The sequence below is a fragment of the Ranitomeya imitator genome, chromosome 3 (assembly GCF_032444005.1).
Source record: "Ranitomeya imitator isolate aRanImi1 chromosome 3, aRanImi1.pri, whole genome shotgun sequence".
Classification (NCBI taxonomy): Eukaryota; Metazoa; Chordata; class Amphibia; order Anura; family Dendrobatidae; genus Ranitomeya; species Ranitomeya imitator.
Window position 1 is genome coordinate 96,608,909 of NC_091284.1, and position 24,993 is coordinate 96,633,901.

A 24,993-nucleotide genomic window follows, 5' to 3' on the forward strand; every position below is an offset into this window, starting at 1 on the left:
GACGATCATGTGACAGGGGTGCTGATGGGTGGGGCTTGTGACGCTCTTCTGGCGCATGCTTCTTAAATGCCGCTGTCACAGATTGACAATGGCATTTAACATGTTAATAACCGCAGGCAGATCGCGATTCCACCAGCTTCTGTTAGGGGCACATGTCAGCTGATCAAATCAACTGTCCTGTACTGGAAAACATGTGGACTCTTGAAGGGGTTAAAGGGAATAAGTCACCCGATTCTTACTACCCCAGCGGAAATCAGCTTGATATAGGGGCAGAGACCTGATTTTAACATCATATTAATTACTGCTCTCCTTGCACAGTTTGATAAAACCCCTGTTTTATCTGCTGCAGATCTACCAGTTCTCTGAATGCTGAGCTATATATAACCCTGCCCACAGCACTGAGTGGCAGCTTTACACTATGCATAGGCAGAAAGCTGACAATTAGTGGTGGGAGTGTGGTTATGCAGAGCTCATGAAGATGGAGGACTACATAGCAGCAGGTTTACTAGTCCTCTAGTGATAATCTCCTGCTGACAAAACATTTGACTTTATCCAAACTACAGCAAGCAGCCAGCTAAGTGATACATCACTGGAATTATGGACTCTGTCTCTACATTATGCTTATCTCAGATTAGGTGGCAAAAACCTGGTGACAGATTCATTTTAATTAGTACTGCGTGTAAACTGCGGGGGTCCAATATTCCTGTTGGTAACGATCGTCTTTGTGTTATAATAATAATAATGCAGATATGTGATTAGTGAAGTCTATAACTTGTTTTTCCTTTGTGATTCTTTCCCACTTTAGTCAGATAAGAATGATGAATGGGTATTTTGTTTCACCAGTCTTATGTTTTTTTTTTGTTCTTGGTGCCAAACATAAGAAACTATTTGAGCCACTGACAAGAAATACAATAAATAAACTAAGTTCCTCTTTTTCGTCATTTTTGGTAATGCTCTTCTATAACATGATCTCCTCGCTGGAACCAGTTCAGGATAAAAGACAGATACTGAGGCGTACAATCTACATTCAGTCATAGCATTATATTTTACTTCTGTATAACTATGTTATTGTTATCCTATGTAAGCAATCATTGGATACCTTCCAGGGTCCCAGAGGAGCGGGAAGCGGGTTAGTTTGGGCCATTTTTTCAGAGGTGATGTCTTCGAGAAAAAAAAAGAAAAATATATCATAATCTAAATAATGAAATAGTTTTGTGATCACAAAACTTTTATTACTATTCAGTCTAAAAGTTAAATTTTAGGCTAGCCTTAAATGACCTACGTAACCTTAAAATTCTGCACATTATAGAGAACTACTTAATAAACGAACAAACCCAAACTACTCGGCTATTTTCTACTCTGGCTTATTGAGAAAAGTGACCCGATCTATGTCATTTCATCATGTTTTTGTTTTTCTTAACTTTTCTTTTTTGTTTTGTGATATTCCTTGCATTTTGTTTTGGCCAAATTTTTCTAAATTTTTTTACCCTTTTTTTTGCTTCTTTTAACTCAAAAAGTAACTTTTCTTAAAATGGTGCAAAAATGTCACCATAATAACTTATAACTGTAATCACTATAGGGATGGACTGACAAATTTGTGACAAATTTTACACATTTTCAAAAAGTTTAAAATAATGAATGAGCTAAAAACATCTGGAGATCCTAAACCTCACCCACAATGGCGAACAAAAAAACAAAACAAAACAGGCAAACACATATAAAATAAACTATAAAAATGAAGAATTTGGCACCAATGAAAACACCAAATACTAGCTAAAAAAAAGGCTCAAATGCAATTATGAATTGGGCCCAATATTTTCTAATAGGACATATGGGCAGGATTGGTCTTCCCAAAACATACACTTTTACTTTAAATACATTTTTTGCCTTCCATGCACCAACCCGCCCAATATGTGTTATTGAAACAAAATTAAAATATGTGAAAAAAATGCAAATAATAATAATTTAAAAATAAACCATTGCAAACCTTCTGAACCAATACATTCAAAACTTTCCATTTTGCACGTTTCTTGGATATTTTTTGGGTTGCGTCTGAAATCAAGATTTATATCATGGAACCACAGAGGTATATTTTCCATCATTAGAATGATTCACTGGATTTATTCCATAACAAGATGTGAGTTTGATATCATCCTATATTTACTGTCAACTTATATATGCAAAATCTAGCAATTCCTCGACTACTATCCTTCTCACGCACAGTACAATCCCTTAGAACATATGTAACATTCAACGGTGATTGCAAGAAAAGACAAAATTCTCCAGCTTCATCTAAAATAAAAGATGTTTATTTCATCTTAGTTAAAATCCATGGTAGATATGTTAAAAAACCAACGCATTTCGAACATGGATTTTAGATAAAATGAAATAAACACATTTTATTTTGGATTAAGCCGGACATTTTTGTCTTTTCTGGCAATTAAGCTATTCTTCACCACGCAGAAGAGAACGTCCAAGATCTCCATCTACCACACATAGGAAGTGAGTGAGCTGATTCTTTTTCAACCTATTTTTGCTTTAACTTTCTAGTGTACAGATCCTGCCATCAAACCCAATCCTTAGCTCAAGCTACTATTTACTATTGTTCTGCACTGTCTTTGGGGGGCTTTAAGTCTCCCCTGCTGTCTATAACTGTAAGTCCATGTAACCATCTTGTAAGAGAAGAACGATCATCATCTATATTTTGTGATTCTATGCTCAAAACGTAACCATTATAAGTAGTCGTTATGCAAACTATTACCTAAATGTTGACTTATATTCCACTATGTTTTTCTCTATGAAAAGAACGTTTAGAACTGGTTCTCCATCAGTGTCATGGACTCACCTCGCTCAGTCTGAACTGTGGGAATCTCCATCTGGCACTTGCCTACTCCAAATGACCTAGCTTCAGGGTTTATATAGAAAGCTAAAGTACAAGTCTTAATGCCAACTTTTCGCCCAGTGTCAGCATTACACTGTCAGCACTATTGTCCCCTCTGATCCCAGCCCCTTGTCTGAGTCTCTGCCCTGCACAATGTACATTTTTGTCTGCATGATTGAGCTTACTGGCAATGACTTCACTCCTCTACTGAACCATTCTTCCAGAGAGAATATATAGTAAACTAAACGCCATTTCCGAGTGGAAATGCTTTACATTTTTAGGTTTATTCAGGAATCAAAGGCTTGTAATTACAGATTTCACAATCCGTCCCTTTAGACAAAATTCTTCAACAGTGAACCTTGAGTTTTGGGTAATGCACACATTTACCTACGTGCACACACGCACACACACTCACTCACCCCTCTTTTGAACAATATTCAAAACATTCAAGGGGTTTTATGGGTCTAATATATTGATGACCTATTAATAGGATTAGGTAATCAATATTAGACCAGCGGGGGGTCCGACGCCAGGCACCGCAACCCATCAGCTGTTATCTGCGCTGGTTGTAGCCAGCTGTAAACAATGTACAGCGTTAAAACAACAACCCTTTCTACCGTGATTGGTAGCTGCTATACTATGTGGGCTGTGCTATATAGTACATGGCTGTGCAATGTACTACGTGGCTGTGCTATATACTACGTGGCTCTGTTATATACTACGTGGCCTGTGTTATATACTGCGTGGGCTGTGCTCTATACTACATGGGCTGTGCTCTATACTACGTGGGCTGTGCTCTATACTATGTGGGCTGTGCTCTATACTACGTCGGACGTGTTATATACTGCATGGGCTGTGCTATATACTATGTGGCTGTGCTATATACTACATGGGCTGTGTTATATACTGCGTGGGCTGTGCTATATACTACGTGGGCTGTGTTATATGCTACGTACTGTCAGATTCTTTCGCCCGGGACCCTCAAAAACCTGGAGCTGGCCCTGGCTTCACTAATTGGTCGCGCTCGTCCTGCTGTGAACAATCAGCGACAGATGCAGTCCGGCCATGAATTGGCGCAGGATTTGAACCACGCCTCGCTGATTGGTCGCGCTCGGCCGGCCGAATCCTGTGTATTCATTGCATTATTCTGAAATTTTCATAAATAAACTACATGCATATTCTAGAATACCCGATGCGTAAGAATCGGGCCACCATCTAGTATAGATATATATATATATATATATATATATATATACAATTATAAATATAATATATATAATATAATAATAGCTCTGGCAAAAATTAAGAGACCACCACATCTGAATCCTGTCATGGGCAGCCCAATCTCCAGACCTGAACCCCATTGAAAAGCTCTGGAATGTAATCAAGAGGATGATGGATAGCAGCGTCGGACTGGAACTCCTTGGGCCCACCAGAGAAAATCATTCTTGGGGCCCACTATGTAGCTACATAGAAATAAATACAAGACCACTGATTGTGCCGTAAAACACGCTAATATCAGGGTATAATATAAGGTAGTACACGTTTTAATGATATAGCAGGGGTTGGAGTAGCCCCCTTCATAGAATATAATGCAGCCCACCTCATAGAATATAATGTAGCCCCCTCATAGAGTATAATTCCCCCCACAGAATATAATGCAGCCCACATATAGTGTAATGCAGCCCCCTCATAGGGTATAATGCAGCCCACCTCATAGGGTATAATGCAGCCTACCTCATAGGGTATAATGTAGCCCCCATATAATATAATGCAGCCCCCTCATAAATTATGTATAACACAGCCCTCCCCCATAGAATATAATGTAACCCCCTATAGAATATAATGCAGCCCCACATAGAATATAATATAGCCCACCTCATATAGTATAACACAACCCTCCCCCATAAAATATAATGCTGCCCCCCATAGAATATAATACAGCTCACCTCATGTAGTATAACACAGCCCTCCCCCATAGAATATAATGTGGCTCCTCATAAAATATAATACAGCCCACATCATAGAATATAATGGAGTCTTACAGAATTATGGCCACCACGTTGGGGATGGGATTGTGGCTTGTCCCCTGATGTTGTCACAAATGCGATGAAACATGTTGAGGGAACTAGTGCGATAAATTTGTATGTCAAATTCTGCCAAATTAGGGTATGTTTCCACGTGCAGGAAACGCTGCGTGTTTGACGCTGCATAGAGACGCAGCGTCAAACACGCAGCGTCCAGATGTTACAGCATAGTGGAGGGGATTTAATGAAATCCCGTCTCCACTATGCATGGTAACACACACGCGGCGGCCCTGCGACTCTGGACATGCGGCGCATCTTTTAAGATCGCAGCATGTCCGTATACCTTGCGGCGACGCTGCGCCACCGCAAGGTATAACACAGGGCCCTATGCATGGGGTGCGATGATCCCGGATGTGTGCTATGAACACATCTGGCATAATCATGTCCCAGAAGGGGGCGGAGCTTAGCACAGAGCAGGTTTGCCACTCCGACTAAACCGCCGGCCATCCTGAAGGTGGACACATACCGTAAGTGTTAGCACTCCACAGTGTTACCCATTAAGTATAAGAAATCCAGCATCGAGCACTTTACTGACAACAAATTTAGGCAGATTAGGGACCTCAATTTTTAGACCCTAAAGCAATTTTTAACATTAGTAAAAGATAATTTTAGGGCTTGATAGTGAGCGTTTATTGGGAGTTCTCCCCAATTTATTAATAATGCTTCCCTCCAAAGCCTTTTTTAATCCTCAAATTTGGAACTTGTCATCTAAGAAAAATAGATATGTGTCTGAATTTTGCATAGACACATGGTGTTTGTGAAAATCAGAGGCAAGTGAACAGCCCCATAGGCCAGGGGTGTCAAACTGCATTCCTCGAGGGCTGCAAACAGGTCATGTTTTCAGGATTTCCTTGTACTGCACAGGTGATAATTTAATCACCAACTCATTATGGCCGGCGTCACACACAGCGTAAAACAATACGGTCCGTATATTACGGCCGTAATACGCTGAAAAGTCCCGAAAATAGTGGTCCGTAGCTCCTCCGTAGGCAGGGTGTGTCAGCGTTTTTTGCGCATGGCATCCTCTGTATGTAATCCGTATGGCATCCGTACTGCGTGGTTTTCTCGCAGGCTTGCAAAACCAACATACCGCTATAGAAATGATCCATGTGTCCCAAAAAGAAAAAAAAATATATATATATACTGTCTCAAATCATGTCGGGTTTTAGGAAGGAGAAAGAAAAAGCCGGTAATTGAATTACCGGCTTTCAAGCTGTATAGCGCTGGAATAAATAATAATATATATACATATATGTGTCTCACTGACATATATATATATATATATATATATATATATATATATATATATACCTATTCTATGTGTACACATTTATTCTACCTATTCTACTGTAAGCTGTCAGTGTGATTTTACTGTACACCGCACTGAATTACCGGCTTTTCTCTCTAACAGCGCTGCGTATTTCTCGCAAGTCACACTGCTTGTCCGTGTGTAATCCGTATTTTTCACGCTTCCATAGACTTTCATTGGGGTATTTCTTGCGCAGTACGAACGCAGCATGCTGCGATTTTGTACGGCCGTAGAAAGCCGTATAATACTGATCAGTAAAATACGGCAGATAGGAGCAGGGGCATAGAGAATAATTGTGCCGTATTTTTTGCGAGTTTTACGGACGTAGTTTCTGCGCTCTTACGTCCGTAAAACTCGCAAGTGTGACGCCGGCCTATGTGTGTAGGTGATTAAATTATCACCTGTGCAGTACAAGGAAATCCTGAAAACATGACCTGTTTGCAGCCCTCGAGGAATGCAGTTTGACACCCCTGCCATAGGCTATAATGGATTTAGAAAAAAAAAATAGGGACCTGTTCTATCTGAGAAAACCACAGACAGAACATATACGTGCAACATGGATGTCTGAATGAGGTCTAATCACTGATGTTGCAGTTCATCACGTCCCCCCCCTGCAACTGATGCCGATAAAACCAAAGGAGCTGTCTGCTCAAAACACAGTGATGAGCTATTCATCAATATTACGTTGTTTGTGGTCAGATTCCCACGCTGACCAACTTTTGGCCACCAGAATGCGGCCGACCAGGACGGACGACGCGACGATGAGGATTTTTCTTCTCCATCCAACAGTTGGCGGCAATATGCAAACACTTTCCATAGAGCTGCAAAGTGTGGGAGATGCTGTGTAGCAGACGCTGCCGGGTACTGCAAAACGGCTGCAGCTATGAGGCCATGTGCACATGCTGCGGATTCCATTGCGGAATTTTCCGCAGCGGTTTTGATAAATCCGCAGTGCAAAACCGCTGCGGTTTTTATTGCAGTTTCTCATCTGCAGTTTCCTATTGGAGCAGGTGAAAAACCGCTGCGGATTCCGCACAAAGAATTGACATGCTGCGGAAAAAAACCCGCTGCGTTTCCGTGCGTTTTTTTCCACAGCATGTGCACTGCGGATTTCGTTTCCCATAGGTTAACATTGTACTGTAAACTCATGGGAAGCCGCTGCGGATACGCAGCAAAATCCGCAATGTGTGGACATACCCTAAGAGCTGGTCTGCTGTACCCAGCAGTGGCTGCTACACATTCAATGGAACGACTATTGCAGCTACATTCACCACTATAGCTGACCCAAATAACAGCAGATCAGTGGTGTGGGGGCTGGATGTTGGACGCTAATAATCACATTATTATAAATGGACCCCTGGACTGTCCAACACCAATAAATTATACAATTTCTCACATAGAAGTTAGATAGTGAACACAATCACCCTTTAGAAAACTTTCCATTGAATCTATGGCAATTTTGCTGTTCTGGAAGCGACTGGACAAGGCTTCCTGGCCACATGTTCTGCTTATCTGAGAGAGGGGTGAATGATTTATGGCTCCCTCACTGTCTGAATATAGCTGCTCTCCTCCTCAGGGCACTGCAGTGTAGTGAGGGGCTGCCAGACACAGGAGGGACAGAAACAAACAAGGTTTCCTTACAGCAGGTCTGTACTTTTCCAACTGCTAGTGAGGCTAGTAATGGCTGCACAGGCCCCAGTCTGCTCTCCAGCAGTAACAGACGTCATGAACTACATCAGCCTATCAGCACTGAGGAGCAGTCTCCCTGCCTGTGCGGCCATTACTACCCTAAGAAAGCAGTGGATATAGTAACACTTAGGGTATGTGCACTAGTGTTGAGCGATACCGTCTGATACTTGAAAGTATCGGTATCGGATAGTATCGGCCGATACCCGAAAAATATCGGATATCGCCGATACCGATATCCGATACCAATACAAGTCAATGGGACATCAAGTATCGGAAGGTATTCTCATGGTTCCCAGGGTCTGAAGGAGAGGAAACTCTCCTTCAGGCCCTGGGATCCATAGGGATGTGTAAAATAAAGAATTAAAATAAAAAATATTGATATGCTCACCTCTCCGGCGGCCCCTGGACATCACGCTGCTAACCGGGAGGCTTCTTTGTTTAAAATGCGCGCCTTTAGGACCTGCGAATGACGTCCCGGCTTCTGATTGGTCGCGTGCCGCCCATGTGACCGGCACGCGACCAATTAGAAGCCGCGACGTCATTCTCATTCACTAAACTCCTAATTCTAGGAATTGAGGACCTGCAAATGACGTCACGGCTTCTGATTGGTCGCGTGCCGGTCACATGGGCGGCACGCGACCAATCAGAAGCCGGGACGTCATTCGCAGGTCCTAAAGGCGCGCATTTTAAACAAAGAAGCCTCCCGGTTAGCAGCGTGATGTCCAGGGGCCGCCGGAGAGGTGAGCATATCAATATTTTTTATTTTAATTCTTTATTTTACACATCCCTATTGATCCGATACCGATACCCGATATCACAAAAGTATCGGATCTCGGTATCGGAATTCCGATACCGCAAGTATCGGCCGATACCCGATACTTGCGGTATCGGAATGCTCAACACTAATGTGCACACGTCAGGTTTTTTTCCTGACAAAATCCGGAGAATTCTGGCAGAAAATCGCGTTTTTTTCTGCGCGGATTTATCGCGGTTTTTGCGCGTTTTTTTTGCGGAATTTTAGCGTTTTTTTTTTTTTTTTCCTGAAAGTCATTTTGGCTTAGAAATCCGCAAAAAATCCGCAAAAAGAATGAGCATGTCCATTTTTTTTGCGGAATGCGTTTTTTTTTTTGCGGTAAAAAACGCATCCATCTGAACAAAAAATCTGGAATGCATTCTAAATGATAGGATGCATATTTTTACCGTTTTTGATGCGGAATTATAGCGTTTTTATAGCGAAATTCCGCAAAAAAACCGCTAAAAATCCGGACGTGTGCACATACCCTTAAGCAGTTTTCTCACCTCTCTTTAGTCTGCTGCTCCCAGTCCCAGCATGTTAGTGATCCTGATGGCTCCCAGGCGCTCCTCTCATGCCGGCAGTGTGAGAGAGGCCTGTCTTCTGTAGAGGATTGAAGCCGGTCATTTACATTTAAAGGAGCAGCATTTCTAAAGCATGAGGCAGCCCAAAACTTCCTCTAACACCAGCCTGGGTGGCAGTGAGTATTCTTCTTCAGTAGCACTTAGCAGGCAGTGTTAGCAGGTTTCCCAAGGCTGATCAGGTGTGCCGCTGCTAAAGAGAAATGGGCGTGGAAAGCAGTGAATATTCATTTCTCTTTAGCAGCGGCACAGGTTTAGCCTCAGCAGCAGCTCCTGCCTCTGTGACCTGCTGCTCCCCCTTCCCTGACTCACGGGTTGCTTAGTGTGCCACTGGGGCCCTTGAGGCAGCAGGGACCCAAGGGAGCTGCCAACCCTGTGTGCCTGCAGGGGTCAGTGCCTGGGCCCACAGGAGGATCTTCCGGTTCTCCTGTGGGCCAGTCTGACCCTGATGGATAGTCAGAAGCCATCAAACAAAGAAGAACTGCTTACATTTTTGCACCAGGAGCAGTGTGAAAGACTGGTGGAAAGCATGCCAAGACGCATGAAAGCTGTGATTAAAAATCATGGTTATTCCACAAAATATTGATTTCTGAATTCTTCTTGAGTTAAAACATTAGTATTTTTGTTTCTAAATGATTATGAACTTGTTCTCTTTTCTTTATTTGAGGGCTGAGAGGTCAGAAAAAAAATACAAAATTTATTGCTTGGAAATTCGGAGACATGTTGTCAGTAGTTTATAGAATAAAATAACAATTTACATTTTACTCAAAAATATACCTATAAAGAGAAAAATCAGACAAACTGAACATTTTAAAGTGGTCTCTTAATTTTTGCAAGAGCTGTATATACAATACAGACCAAAAGTTTGGACAGACCTTCTCATTTAAAGATTTTTCTGTATTTTCATGACTATGAAAATTGTACATTCACACTGAAGGCATCAAAACTATGAATTAACACATGTGGAATTATATACTTAACAAAAATGTGTGAAACTACTGAAATTATGTCTTATATTCTAGGTTCTTCAAAGTAGCCACCTGTTGCTTTGATGACTATTTTGCACACTCTTGGCATTCTCTTGATGAGCTTCAAGAGGTAGTCACTGGGAATGGTCTTCCAACAATCTTGAAGGAGTTCCCAGAGATGCTTAGCGCTTGTTGGCCCTTTTGCCTTCACTCTGCGGTCCAGCTCACCCCAAACCATTTTGATTGGGTTCAGTTCTGATGACTGTGCAGGCTAGGTCATCTGGCGTAGCACCCCATCACTCTCCTTCTTGGTCAAATAGCCCTTACACAGCCTGGAGGTGTGTTTGGGGTCATTGTCCTGTTGAAAAATAAATGATGGTCCAACTAAACGCAAACCGGATGGAATAGCATGCCGCTGCAAGATGCTGTGGTAGCCATGCTGGTTCAGTATGCCTTCAATTTTGAATAAATCCCTGAGAGTGTTACCAGCAAAGCACCCCCACACCATCACACCTCCTCCTCCATGCTTCACGGTGGGAACCAGGCATGTAGAGTCCATCCGCTCACCTTTTCTGCGTCGCACAAAGACACGATGGTTGGAACCAAAGATCTCAAATTTGGACTCATCAGACCAAAGCACAAACTTATCCTCAGAAGCAGAGGTGACTCTTGGTCTTCCTTTCCTAGGGCGGTCCTCATGTGAGCCAGTTTCTTTGTAACGCTTGATGGTTTTTGCCACTGCACTTGGGGACACTTTCAAAGTTTTCCCAATTTTTCGGACTGACTGACCTTCATTTCTTAAATTAAAGATGGCCACTCGTTTTTCTTTACTTAGCTGCTTTTTTCTTGCCATAATACAAATTCTAACAGTCTGTTCAGTAGGAAAATCAGCTGTGTATCCACCAGACTTCTGCACAACACAACTGATGGTCCCAACCCCATTTATAAGGCAAGAAATCCCACTTATTAACCCCTTAATTACCACCAATGCGTCTTTTAACAGACCTGACATATAAGAGAATAGCCTCCCCTTAAGGTACCTTCACACTAAACAACTTCACAACGATATCGATCGCTAGCGATCCGTGACGTTGCAGTGTCCTGGATAGCGATATCGTTGTGTTTGACACGCAGCAGCTATCAGGATCCTGCTGTGATGTCGTTGGTCGCTGCAGAAAGTCCAGAACTTTATTTCGTCGCTGGACTCCCTGCAGACATCGCTGAATCGGCTTGTGTGACGCCGATTCAGCGATGTCTTCACTGGTAACCAGGGTAAACATCGGGTTACTAAGCGCAGGGCCGCGCTTAGTAACCCGATATTTACCCTGGTTACCATCGTAAAAGTAAAAAAAACAAACACTACATACTTACCTTCAGCTGTCTGTCCCCGGCGCTCTGCTTCTCTGCACTCCTCCTGCATCCTGTGTCAGCGTCGGCCAGCCGGAAAGCAGAGCGGTGACGTCACCGCTCTGCTTTCCGGCCGCTGTGCTCACAGTCAGTGCGGGAAGCAGAGCGCCGGGGACAGACAGCTGAAGGTAAGTATGTAGTGTTTGTTTTTTTTACTTTTACGCTGGTAACCATGGTAAACATCGGGTTACTAAGCGCGGCCCTGCGCTTAGCAACCCAATGTTTACCCTGGTTACCGGCATCGTTGGTCGCTGGAGAGCTGTCTGTGTGACAGCTCTCCAGCGACCAAACAGCGACGCTGCAGCGATCGACATCGTTGTTGGTATCGCTGCAGCGTCGCTTAGTGTGAAGGTACCTTTACAGATGACAATCCAGCAGCTGTTTAACCCCTTAGACGCTGCTATCAATAGTGACTACATCATATAAATGGTTAACATAGTCTGGGAGCTTCCTCTTTATCCCAGTTGGTTCCTTCAGATCATGATTGTGTGGTCCTGATGTTTGCCATGGCAATTCATGGCCAAATAGCGGCCTTAGAGTCTGATGGCTGTTGTAACCTGTTCAGTAGTTAGTGGCATTTAGGTGGTAAAAATACATTTTCATTTCTGTCATGCCACTTTGAATTCATTCCTGAAAATCACCTGAAGGGTTAATAAACTACCTGACTGCAGTTTTCAATATGTCAGGAGGTGCTGTTTTTAAAATAGTATTACTTTGGGGAGAGAGGGGGTTCCCAATATATGGGACCACTAAAGACATTTAAAAAAATGGATAGGTCCCTAAAATAATTAATTTTGTAAATTTCCTTGAAAAAATGAAGAATTACTGCTACATTTTTAAACCTCCTAAACTGCTTGCAAAATAAAAGAACACTTTACAACTGGTACTGATGTAAAGCAGAAATGTGGAAAATGTTATTTATTAATGTTTTGCTGTGATATGACTAGAAGTTTGAAAATTGCTAATTTTTTTACACTTTTCTCAAATTTCTGATATTGATTGTAAATAAACACAAAACATATCAACCTAAATTTACTATTACCATAAATTATAATGTGTCACGAAAAAACAATCTCAAAATCACTGAGATTTGTTGAAGCGTTGCAGAGTTATTACCACATTAAGTGACAATGGTCAGATGGCTCCATCACTAAGGGGTTAAACCTGACAGTGCACACCTGTGAAGTGAAAACCATTTTTTTCCATTTATTTAATCATAAAAAGCTGTCCAATAGGTTCTAGAGGGTGCAATTTTATAATATGTTGGGGTTGTGCAATTATATGTCTATACGTTTATATGTCTGTCTATCAATATCTATATCTATTATCCATTTCTATAGCATTCATTGCTGTCCCAAATCGCATGCAAAAACTCATTGAAAACACGTCAAAATATGTTTTTGCAGTTGCATTTTCCAGCAAAGAAATGCAGAAATGGTGCAGAAACTTCTGCTTCCAAATGCTCAATATGTGCACAGAGCCTTAATACTGTCATAAATTCAAAGGGTACTTCAGCAAAGTATTAGTTTAAGAGTGTGCAAATTTATGTAACCACATTCTTTTATTTCTTTATTTTTATTTTTCCACCCGAAAAGATTTCAGTTTATTTTTCAATGGATTTGTACAGGGTTTGGTGACATTAAAGATGGAAAAAAATCTGAAATTATTCTCCTTGGTATGTTTTTTTTTAACATGACGAAAACCTGTCATTGTAACAGGGATGTGTAGACTTTTTATATCATATGCCTCTCATATGTATCTGGGAAAATTAACAATAAGCAACTCCATCAGGTTCTATCACAAATGTTAAGGTGTCAGCAAGGTGTCATGATTAAAACACAATTAGACAAACACTTATTACAAATATGGATGACATCCAGATAAAAGTAGAAGAGATTGAAACAAATACATGAGACATAAATACCATTCCAAGGCCACCATATAGCAACCATGCTGCAATCAGATTGCTGACCTTACCCATAATGTGTTGTGCCAAGACTCTGCCCTCCGCTGTGCCCCAATGCACTTTTCCCATTTTTTATCACTTCTTTAGGGGGTCTGGAAGACTCATATTGTAGTGTTCATGAGAATATTCTAGTGATGAGCGAGTATACTCGTTGCTCAGGTTTTTCCAAGCTCGCTCTAGTGGTCTACGAGTATTTGTTAGTGCTCAGAGATTTAGTTTTTGTTGACGCAGTTGCATGATTTACGGTTGCTAAACTGCCTGAGTACATGTGGGGGTTGCCTGGTTGCTACGGAATCCGCACATGTATTCAAGCTGTCTATCAGCTGTAAATCATCACAACACAGGAAAGGATGATACTGGGTCAAAGAATACTGTATCAAAATATAGTCACTTTATTAATCATTTATAAAAACAGAGACAACAAGTGTAGGAAAGGTGATATACAACAAGCGACATCTATGAGGATGCTGAACAAATAGCAGGAGGCATGTGCTCAGTAGATACAAGTCACCAAAGAATCATAAGATCCTAATAAATATGACTAATACTTAATTTTTGCGCAAAGATGTATCAGAAAGATGTAAGAAACAAAATTTAGTGATGAACAATTTTCACTGCAAGCGGGGTTTGAGGGAAATATCTAAGTGCCGTAAACCACAGTCACATAGAAAGCTGCATTCAGCAAATCAATCTACAATGTCACAATGACAAGACTAGTGGTAAAGAATGGTGTCATAAATTAGACCATAATATAACATAAACGGCCGCACTAATTACCCACCACAATGCAGATAGTCACTCCTGGGAACGCACCTCCGCCCCAACGTGCGTTTCGGAAAACACAACCTTCGTCAGGGGACATTAAACACATAATGATGAGTGGTTTAAAAAGGATTGACCCCGGAAATGTATTACGTCCAAGCACCGGAACCTGTGACGCGCTGTCATAGCAACCGCAACGCCGGCGAGATCCCACAGCAGTAGAGGAACGAGAGAGACCATGGGGGCCCCACGTGATCGGAACCATCCAACCACAATCCCGGAATCGCGCAGGCGCAGAGGAGCAAGAGGACGCGCACAGCAACAAGGTTATTACCCGGATACATACAACCGAATGTCTAAGGAAGATGTATAGCAACTAACAGGCAACACAGTATCACATGGGATTCAGTCACAGACAAATAATATATAAATACACTTGTAGTCAAAATGAATACACATAGTTCGTGATTGATAACTACCCAAAATATACATTATGCATCACATTGATATCATACACTTAAATAACCACCCCTGCTGACCCCAAATTAATGCTAATTAATAGGAATATAATCCGTATCAGTCCAGGGTAATAAAGTGCTTAGATGAAACATGGTCTCTTAAGGATCCAGGTGGGCTCATACTAGGTAAGCTTGATAGGAGAAGATCATGATATAATACCTTCAAACCGGTGTCCAACATCAGAGTCAAGTTAAGACTAAGATAATAAAATAAAAACAGAAGTTAAAAACAATACAACAACCTCAAAGCGACGCCATAGCATCAGCACCAACCAATAATCACAAAAAAGGGGCATAGCTAATATTATCATTTAATCCCGCTGGATGGACTGTATTCAAAGTCCAGATTCACCTCGACTCTATACGGGCCAAACGTTGTAACGTACCCCCACCACGGATCCCCACCTCTAATAGATCAATACCCCTTGCACTGAGAAGACTGGCATCACAGTTGTGGAATCTCTTAAAATGGCGGAGCATTGTTTTCAATGTGGAGATGTCCTCCACCGCAGCCGCTGCGTTAATGCCCAAAACATGCTCTCTAATACGTGTCTTAAGTTGGCGTGTAGTCATCCCGACATACATTTTATTACACGGACATGTCGCAATATAGATAACATTCCTACTAGTACACGTAATCCTTTTCCTAATTGTAAATTTGCGGGATCCATCTGAATTGAAAAAAACCCCAATCCGCTCAATGTTTGGGCACGCAACACAGCGGCCGCACGGAAAGCATACCACTATAGATCAGCAACTGAATCCATAACATGGTACCACTGTGTGTCCCATCCATTACCAATCCAGTCAAAAACCCTGCACAGACCTCTGCTGGTCACATCCTTGAAACTAGTAATGTCTCATTTTTTTGTGAGCTCAGTTCTTTGAAAACTTCTGAATTTGGCAGAACTTGAAGAGGGATAGAAATTTGGACTGTCTGACTGGGTCTCCGAAAGCTGAGAAGTCGATTTTACACATTTGACATTCACAGTCCAGGTATGGACCACAATGTCTGGATTAGCCGATGGTCTCCTAATAAAGGTATGCACACACAACATCTTTTTCAGGCGGATTGCGCTTGGAGCCTGCCTGAAAAACTCAGCTATGTCAAAACGACTTGCAGTCGTCTTTTTTCACTTTTAATCATTTCAAGCTTCTCAAGCCATGGCTTAAGGAAGTGCCCTGACCATTCTTCAGGTGGCTTCCGCTTGGATGTTGCTTCTCTTTTGTATATGAAATAAATATAAAAAAAAGCAAAGACGCCGCAAAAGGTGTCAAAGACTGTGATCGTTTTCCTGAAACGTCTTTTACTTTAAAAACTATGTGGATATGCTAGTGTCTAACATACGTCATTTTCACATAGCCTTATAGTCATAGTTGAGGCTGTTAATGTTTTCGTATTTCTTTTTTAAGGACATAGGACTACACCAAGAAGAAATCCATACATTTTCAGATAAATACAGCTTACACGAAGGTGCTTGAAGGAGAACCACACTGAAATGTCCTTTTCCTAACTTGGCATAAATGGGACTAATGCTGATTTTGAATTGTTCTGAGCTATTGAGTCATAAAGAGAACGGACAATATATGGTGTGTGATTGTGGGAAGTCACTGCAGCAAGAAAGTGCAACAGATCAAAGAGAAATAGGTTTGACTTCCAAAACGATGAAATGGCAGTTTTTTTTGTTGCTGACACCATAAATGACCCCAGTACAGCGCTCCTGACCTCTCAGGGAGCAGACGGTTAGATGCTTCCACCTTTTCCAAAATGATTATGCAATTCATCATAAGACTTGACAGTTTATAATCTTGCCTAGCCATATGTCTGAGATTGTGGTTACAACATTATTAGTACACGTGCTCTTAGCTGTTTATGGTGGTCTGTATATTCAGCTTCCACAACAAAATACAGGCTGCAGCAAACAGAATTTTGCTGACCAAGGTGGAAATCCTTGATGCAGCCGCTATGGGGCCTGTGAGTCAATGGCACCCGTTGTGACTTGCCATCAGGCCCTCTCTGCTGCCCCCATTATCACAATTTCAGTGGGATCTGCTCTGTGGCCTCCCCTCTAACACTCTCGCACCCCTCCAATCTATTCTAAACTCTGCTGCCCGACTAATCCACCTGTCCCCCCCGCTATTCCCTGGCCTCTCCCGGTCAATCCCTTCACTGGCTCCCCATTGCCCAGAGACTCCAGTACAAAACCCTAACCATGACATACAAAGCCATCCACAACCTGTCTCCTCCATACATCTGTGACCTCGTCTCCCGGTACTTACCTACATGCAACCTCCGATCCTCACAAGATCTCCCTCTCTACTCCCCTCTTATCTCCTCTTCCCACAATCATATATAAGATTTCTCTCGTGTATCACCCCTACTCTGGAACCCTCTACCACAATATATCAGACTCTCACCTACCATCGAAACCTTCAAAAAGAACCTGAAGACCCACCTCTTCCGACAAGCCTATAACCTGCAGTAACCACCGATCGACCAAACCGCTGCATGACCAGCTCTACCCTCGCCTACTGTATCCTCACCCATCCCTTGTAGATTGTGAGCCTTCGCGGGCAGGGTCCTCACTCCTCCTGTACCAGTTATGACTTGTATTGTTTAAGATTATTGTACTTGTTTTTATTATGTATACCCCTCCTCACATGTAAAGCGCCATGGAATAAATGGCGCTGTAACAATAAATAATAATAATAATAATCTCCAGCACACGGATAAAGTCGAATAGAATGGTTGATCAGGGAACCAAAATGATCAGATTATTTATGGCATAAAGGATGTGTTTTCTCCATTAAATGCATACATTTTTTTATGAAAATGTAATGTCAAGTCTGTGATTACATGTAGCGTATTTGCTGCATTTTCTTCTACTGCTTTTTATCTTCACGCTTTCTACATCCCACTGCGCAATAACAATCTTTTTCTGATTGCTGTGTTTTTTTATGTCATTTTTACTATACTTGATGCATTTTTTGAGTAGCGTTTATAGGGTAAGTTCACACAGGGCTTTTTTACTGCGTATTTTTGCTGCTTTTTAATGCTAATTTTCAGGTGCTTTTTACAGTACCAGCAAAGCCTATGAGATTTCAGAAATCTCATGCAGACTCATTGGGTTTTTGTGTGATCAGTATTTTGTGCTTTGCTGCGTTTTTTGGACGTATAGCATGCCACTTCTTTCAGCGTTTTTCCAGCCTTTTTTTCAGAGTTTTCCACCCATTGACTTGAATGGATGGTGAAAAAACGCTGCAAACACGCAAGGTTGACTTTTCTTGCAGTGTATTTGCTGCAGAAAATTCAAGGACAGCCGGATGTGAAGTCATACTCGGCTCTGCTACATCTAGATGGCAGGCTGCATAATGCGTCCATGTAGCCTGTCATCCTGCAGAGCGAACCCGATCCCCATTCACTTGAATGGGGCTCCGACAATACAGTGCTTGACACGCTGTCATATGCATGATCGGCGGGGAAGTCAGAAGACTGTGATCGGAGCTGTGTAAACTTCACCTCCGATCACTGGTTTCTGATCCCATCATCTGACACCTGCTACCGCTAATTACAGTGACAGCAGGAGCGGCGGATCGGAGTTTTGATCTGCCACTCCAGCGCTAAAAATAATTTAAAAAAAAAATGGTGTGGGCTCCCCCCTAATTTTGATAACCAGCCAGACAAAACTCACAGCTGGGGGCTGCAACCCCCAGCTGTAAACTTCAGCAAGGCTGGTTATTAAGAATAGAGGGGTCCTCATGCTTTTTTAAAATTATTTAAATAAATGAAAAAAAAACGCATGGGGTCCCCCCATTATTGACAACCAGCCTTGCTAAAGCACACAGCTGGGAGCTGGTATTCTCAGGCTGGCAAGGGGCCATTGATATAGGTCCCAACCCAGCCTAAAAATAGCAGCCCGCAGCTGCCCAGAAAAGGCTATTAGATGTGCCAATTCTGGCGCTTTTCCCATCTCTTCCCATTTACCCTGTAGGGATGGCAAGCGGGGTAATGAGGGGTTAATGTCACCTTGCTATTGTAAGGTGACATTAAGCCGGCTTAGTAATGCAGAGGCGTCAATAAGACACCTATCCATTACTAATCCTATAGTAGGTAAAGGGTTAAATAAACACACACATGCAGAAAAAAAGTATTTTATTGAAATAAAACACCACACAGTTTTACAATCTTTTTATTATTCTGCCATTCCAAAGCACAGCCATCTATATTCTGTAATAAAAATAAAATAAAAAAGCAATAGCATACTTCCTGATCCGTCGTAGTCTGATATAACGAGTGTCCCACGCAGTATCTGGGGGAGATAAAGCTTACAGCCAGGACCGCTGCTAATGCGACAGCTCCCGGCTGTAAGCGACTCAGGAATGAATGAGACGGAGCGGGTGCAGGCTCAGTAGCGAGCGGTGACGTCATCGAGCCTGCGCTCCCTCACTGCCTGACCTGAGGTAACCTCTGCACCGTGGGAAAATGCCAGGGAAGAGGATACCGCAGGTAATCTATCTATTCTATTCTATCAATCTATTCTATTCTATCCATTCTATCTATTCTATTCAATCTATCTATCTATTCTATCAATTTACAGTATATTCTATCAATCGATCTATTCTATCAATCTATTCATTCTATCTATTCATTCTAGCTATTTTATCAATCTATCTATTCTATCTATTCATTCTAGCTATTCTATCAATCTATCTATTCTATCTATTCAATCATTCTATCTATCTACAGGAAGATTTTTATCTCTGTGTGTACTCAGCTTTATTGGCATGCACAAAGAGAAAAAAAAAACGCACCAAAAACGTGGCAAAAAATGCACCTAAACCTGCGTTTTTGGCGCAGCTTCTTTCCTGCCAAGATGATCGGGTTTTGCTGCAGAAAAAAAACGCAGCAAAAACGCCCTGTGTGAACTTACCCTTAATGTGCTTTTATACAGAAAAGCTTTGATTCCTCACTTAAAGATGCACTTGCATTTTTTACATGTGTTTTTTCATCAATCTCTGTTTACAATACTTTGTGGGGAGATAATTGCAATTCCTAAACAATCAATCATTGGCTGACTTAGCCTGCAGGCTTGCACGCGTGTGCTGCACTACCAATGAAGATCAGTCACACAGCAGCACCCACTTATCTAATTTACTTCACACTATTTAAAGGGACACTGTCACCTGAATTTGGAGGGAACAATCTTCAGCCATGGAGGCGGGGGTTTGGGGTGTTTGATTCACCCTTTCCTTACCCGCTGGCTGCATGCTGGCTGCAATATTGGATTGAAGTTCATTCTCTGTCCTCCGTAGTACTCGCCTGCACAAGGTAATCTTTAAACTTCTGACCTATTCTGACATACTTATATGGTCTGTAATACATTTATTTAAGCTTTAAGATATATGGGGTGATACCATTCACTATATTCAGCTCTATCTATTGCAGTTTAACTGCATATGGTATCAGTGCCTATTTAGAGCATTCCTGTTATCTGTTGCTATGCCCTAATTGAAGGAATACGTGGTTATTTGTACCTTATATGTAAATACATTCTCTCTCAAGTCTATTAACTACCTCATGTTTGCTCTGTAATACACTGCATACTGTGTCGGGACTGGTTCCTTACATCACAATTGGGTGACCTGTGGTCTAAGTATGTTTTTAACTGACTACTCACAATGTATATAATAATGTTGCTGCAATATTTAAGAAAGTAATCATTTTTTTTTTTCAATTACTTCAACCCCTGGCCAAAATTATGGAATCACCGGCCTTGGAGGATGTTCATTCAGTTGTTTAATTTTGTATAAAAATAGCAGATCACGAAAAAATTATGTAATCACCCTGTAAATTTTCATAACCAAAACTAACACCTGCATCAAATTAGATCTCCTCGTTAGTCTGCATCTAAAAAGGAGTGATCACACCTTGGAGAGCTGTTGCACCAAGTGGACTGACATGAATCATGGCTCCAACACCAGAGATGTCAATTGAAACAAAGGAGAGGATTATCAAACTCTTAAAAGAGGGTAAATCATCACGCAATGTTGCAAAAGATGTTGGTTGTACACAGTCAGCTGTGTCTAAAATCTGGACCAAATACAAACAACATGGGAAGGTTGTTAAAGGCAAACATACTGGTAGACCAAGGAAGACATCAAAGCGTCAAGACCGGAAATGTAAAGCAATATGTCTCCAAAACAGTAAATGCACAACAACAAAAAAAGGGGGAACGAATGGGTGGAAACTGGAGGCCACGTCTGTGACCGAACTGTAAGAAACCGCCTAAAGGAAATGGGATTTACATACAGAAAAGCTAAACGAAAGCCATCATTAACACCTAAACAGAAAAAAACAAGGTTACAATGGGCTAAGGAAGAGCAATCGTGGACTGTGGATGACTGGATGAAAGTCATATTCAGTGATGAAACGTGAATCTGCATTGGGCAAGGTGATGATGCTGGAACTTTTGTCTGGTGCCATTCCAATGAGATTTATAAAGATGACTGCCTGAAGAGAACATGCAAATTTCCACAATCATTGATGACATGGGACCAGGTAAAGACACTGGGGAGATGGCTGTCATTACATCTTCAATAAATGCACAAGTTTATGTTGATATTTTGGACACTTTTCTTATTCCATCAATTGAATGGATGTTTGGGGATGATGACATCATTTTTCAAGATGATAATGCATCCTGCCATAGAGCAAAAACTGTGCAAACATTCCTTGAAAAAAGACACATAAGGTCAATGTCATGGCCTGCAAATAGTCCGGATCTCAATCCAATTGACAATCTTTGGTGGAAGTTGAAGAAAATGGTCCATGACAAGGCTCCAACCTGCAAAGCTGATCTGGCAACAGCAATCAGAGAAAGTTGTAGCCAGATTATAAAGAGACTGCTTGACATTCATTAAGTCCATGCTTCAGAGACTGCAAGCTGGTATAAAAGCTAGAGGTGGTGCAACAAAATACTAGTGATGTGTTGGAGTGTTTTTTTGTTTGTTTTTTATGATTCCATGTTTTTTTCCTCAAAATTGAGTGATTCCACAATTTTTCCCCAATGCTTGGTTAAAAAAAAGTAACCATTACTGACAACCACATTTTTTGTTCTTGATTTCTTTTAGTGTTTCTTAAAGCCAGAAAGTTGCCATTTGAAATGACTTTAGTTTTGTGCCATGTCTATGATCTGATTTTTATTCTACAAAATTAAACAACTGAATAAACATCCTCCAAGGCCAACGATTCCATAATTTTTGCCAGGAGTTGTAATATGTCTCCTTATCCTGTTCCCTCTGATCTCTCCTTTGGGATATAATTGTGGTGGACATTTTTTCACATGGTACCCTTATTGTGGGATTGATTTCTCTGTTTTCGGTTCATTATATTGCTTCATAGGATTTAATGAGAAACATTATCTATATGAGAGTTGTTTAGGTTGCAATTATTTACAAAAAATTAATTCACTAACAGAAAACATCAGAACCGATTAACTATATGGCTTCCACCATGGTGTACATCATTTTTGGATTTTTGTGACAATCTTGAGACAGAAACTAATAATGAAGCATCCAAAGTACAGCGGGTGAAATAAGTATTGAACATGTCACCAATTTTCTAAGTATATATATATTTCTAAAGGTGTTATTGACATGAAATTCTCACCAGATGTCAGTAGAAACCCATCCAATCCACACAGGTCCATAAACTAAGTTATGTGTAATAATGAGAAATGACACAGGGAAAAACTATTGAACATATGAAGAAAGAGAGGTGCAAAAAGCCATGGAAAGTCATGACACCATCCAAAATCTATCAATAATTAGAAAGCAATCCTGCCACTTAGTGAAAAATAATATCAGTTGGTTCAACTGGCCTATAAAAAAGGTGTCCCATTATCAAGGTTCCACAAAAGAAAAATCTCGTAATGGGTAAAATTAACGAGGTGTCTCAAGGCCTACACAACCTTATTGTTGCAAAATATACCAATGGCATTAGTTACAGAATAATTTGTAAACTATTCAAAGTACCAGTGAGCACTGTAGGGGCCATAATTAAGTCGTGGAGAGAATATAGTTTCACCATAAACCAGTCACGACCAAGTGCTCTCAGCAACATTTCAGACAGGGGAGTGAAAAGAATTATCAGAAGCGTTGTACAAGAGCCAAGGACCACTTGTGGAGAGGTACCAAAAGACCTGGTACCAGCAGGTACAATTGTTGCAAAGAAAACTATAAGTAATGCACTCAACCTCCATGGCCTGTATGCACGCTCATCACGCAACTCTATTGCTGAAGAAAAAGCATGCTCAAGCGTGTTTAAAGATTGCTCAACAACAGTTAGTATTAATAACAATAATTGAGCTCTTTGCATGCTATAATAAACATGTTTTGAGGCTAAAATACACTGTTTATCACCTCAAAAACACCATACCAACAGTAAATTTTGGAGCTGGGGCATCATGGTGTGGGGTTATTTTTCAGCATATGGCACTGACAAAACTTCATGTAATTGAAGGAAGTATGAATCGACAATTGTATCTAGACAATCTTGAAAAAAATCTGCTGCTATTTACCAGGATGATGGAGATGTAATGAGGGGGGACATAGCAGCAAGACAATGCTCCCAAACACACAACCAAGGAAACTCTCAATTGGTTTCGGAGAAAGAAAATAAAGCTCATAGAATGGCCCAGCCAATCACCTGACCTGAATCCAATAGGGAAATGTATAGAAGGAACTAAAGCTCCAAGTCCATAGAAAAAGCCCATAGAACCTTCAGGATTTGAAGAGTGTTTGTGTGGAAGAATGGGCCAAAATCATACCAGAACAATGCATGCAACTAATTTCTCTATACAGGAAGCACCTTGAAGCTGTCATCACGACCAAAATTTCAGTAAGAGTTTTAAATACTTTTTTCCCTGTGTCATTTCTCATGATTACTCATAACTTCATTTATAGTTTGATTTATTTGCCTGTGTGGATTGGAATGGTTGTTTCTGACATGTTGAGAAAATTTCATGTCAATAACACCTTTAGGAATATATTTACTTAGAAAATGGGTAACACGTTCAATACATATTTCACACCAGGCTCGGACTGGCCCATTGAGTAATAGGGCAATCACCCTGTGGGCCCCCAACCTCACTTTATGAGTAGTGCTTGGTATAATTCATTTGATTCACTCTGTACAGAAAAAACTACCCAGTTGTTATTATATAGAGATATAGGTAAATTTGTTAACGAGGGTAGTTTAATATTTGTATGCAGGTGAAAAGTGGGCCCTCCAAATTCAATATTACTCGTGGGCCCTTGGCACCCCAGTCCGACACTGTTTCACACATTGTATATATACGGTAAGTATATATTGTAAGAAGGTCACTGATAAAATACTGGAGGGGAGATATGTGTCACTGAGGATATTAGCTTGTGTGATATGAACCTGGAAAATGCTCCAGCACACTATGTGATGAGAGGGGTTAATCGGCCATGTTAAGGGCTGGGTTGTTGTGAACAGTTGAAGAGTGGATGGGAGGCTGTTCACCATATATCCACCCCCAGGGTGGGGTCCAGAATGTAAATATGGAGTCTTTGGACTCATTCAGTGTTCAGTGTTTCTGGAGACGAGATTTCCAGAGTTGTGCTTGTGTTAAAGTGAACTGAACCTTGTTTTCCTTTCCCTGAGCAGATGAATCCCCGCAGCCACACAGACTGTACACTATGCTACTTTGTTTTTCCCATTAAAGCAGGAGAGCTATGTTTGTTTACCTAATTTTGCACTGGTTTAAGCAGTACATTTTAATAAACCAGTTGAAAACGTAACCAGAAAGTGTTCCTGTGTCTACCTTTTTGATCAGCTGAGTGAGCCAATCTACCACAGTTAGTGCTAGAAGTGCGGGCAACTTACCCAGGAAGCACGTGTTATGGCTGTGGACAAACTGCGTGTCTTAGATGAAGGTGGCTGCATGATTAAAAGCAGACAACATGGAAGAGATGTTAAAGTAGCTACTTGTTATACACTAACGCAGA

General features: G+C 41.2%; 1 protein-coding gene across 1 annotated transcript in view; it reads right to left on the bottom strand.

The window, feature by feature from the left end:
- CRYBA1 (crystallin beta A1) overlaps window positions 1-24,993 on the bottom strand; it is a 426,252-nt gene that overhangs the window by 2,060 nt on the left and 399,199 nt on the right. Inside the window, exons 2-3 of the mRNA XM_069761202.1 lie at window positions 2,846-2,887; window positions 1,100-1,161 (exon numbers count right to left, since the gene is read on the bottom strand). Coding sequence (XP_069617303.1) covers window positions 1,100-1,161; window positions 2,846-2,876 — 93 coding nt within the window. The 5' untranslated portion in view covers window positions 2,877-2,887. The remainder of the gene's footprint in view (window positions 1-1,099; window positions 1,162-2,845; window positions 2,888-24,993) is intronic.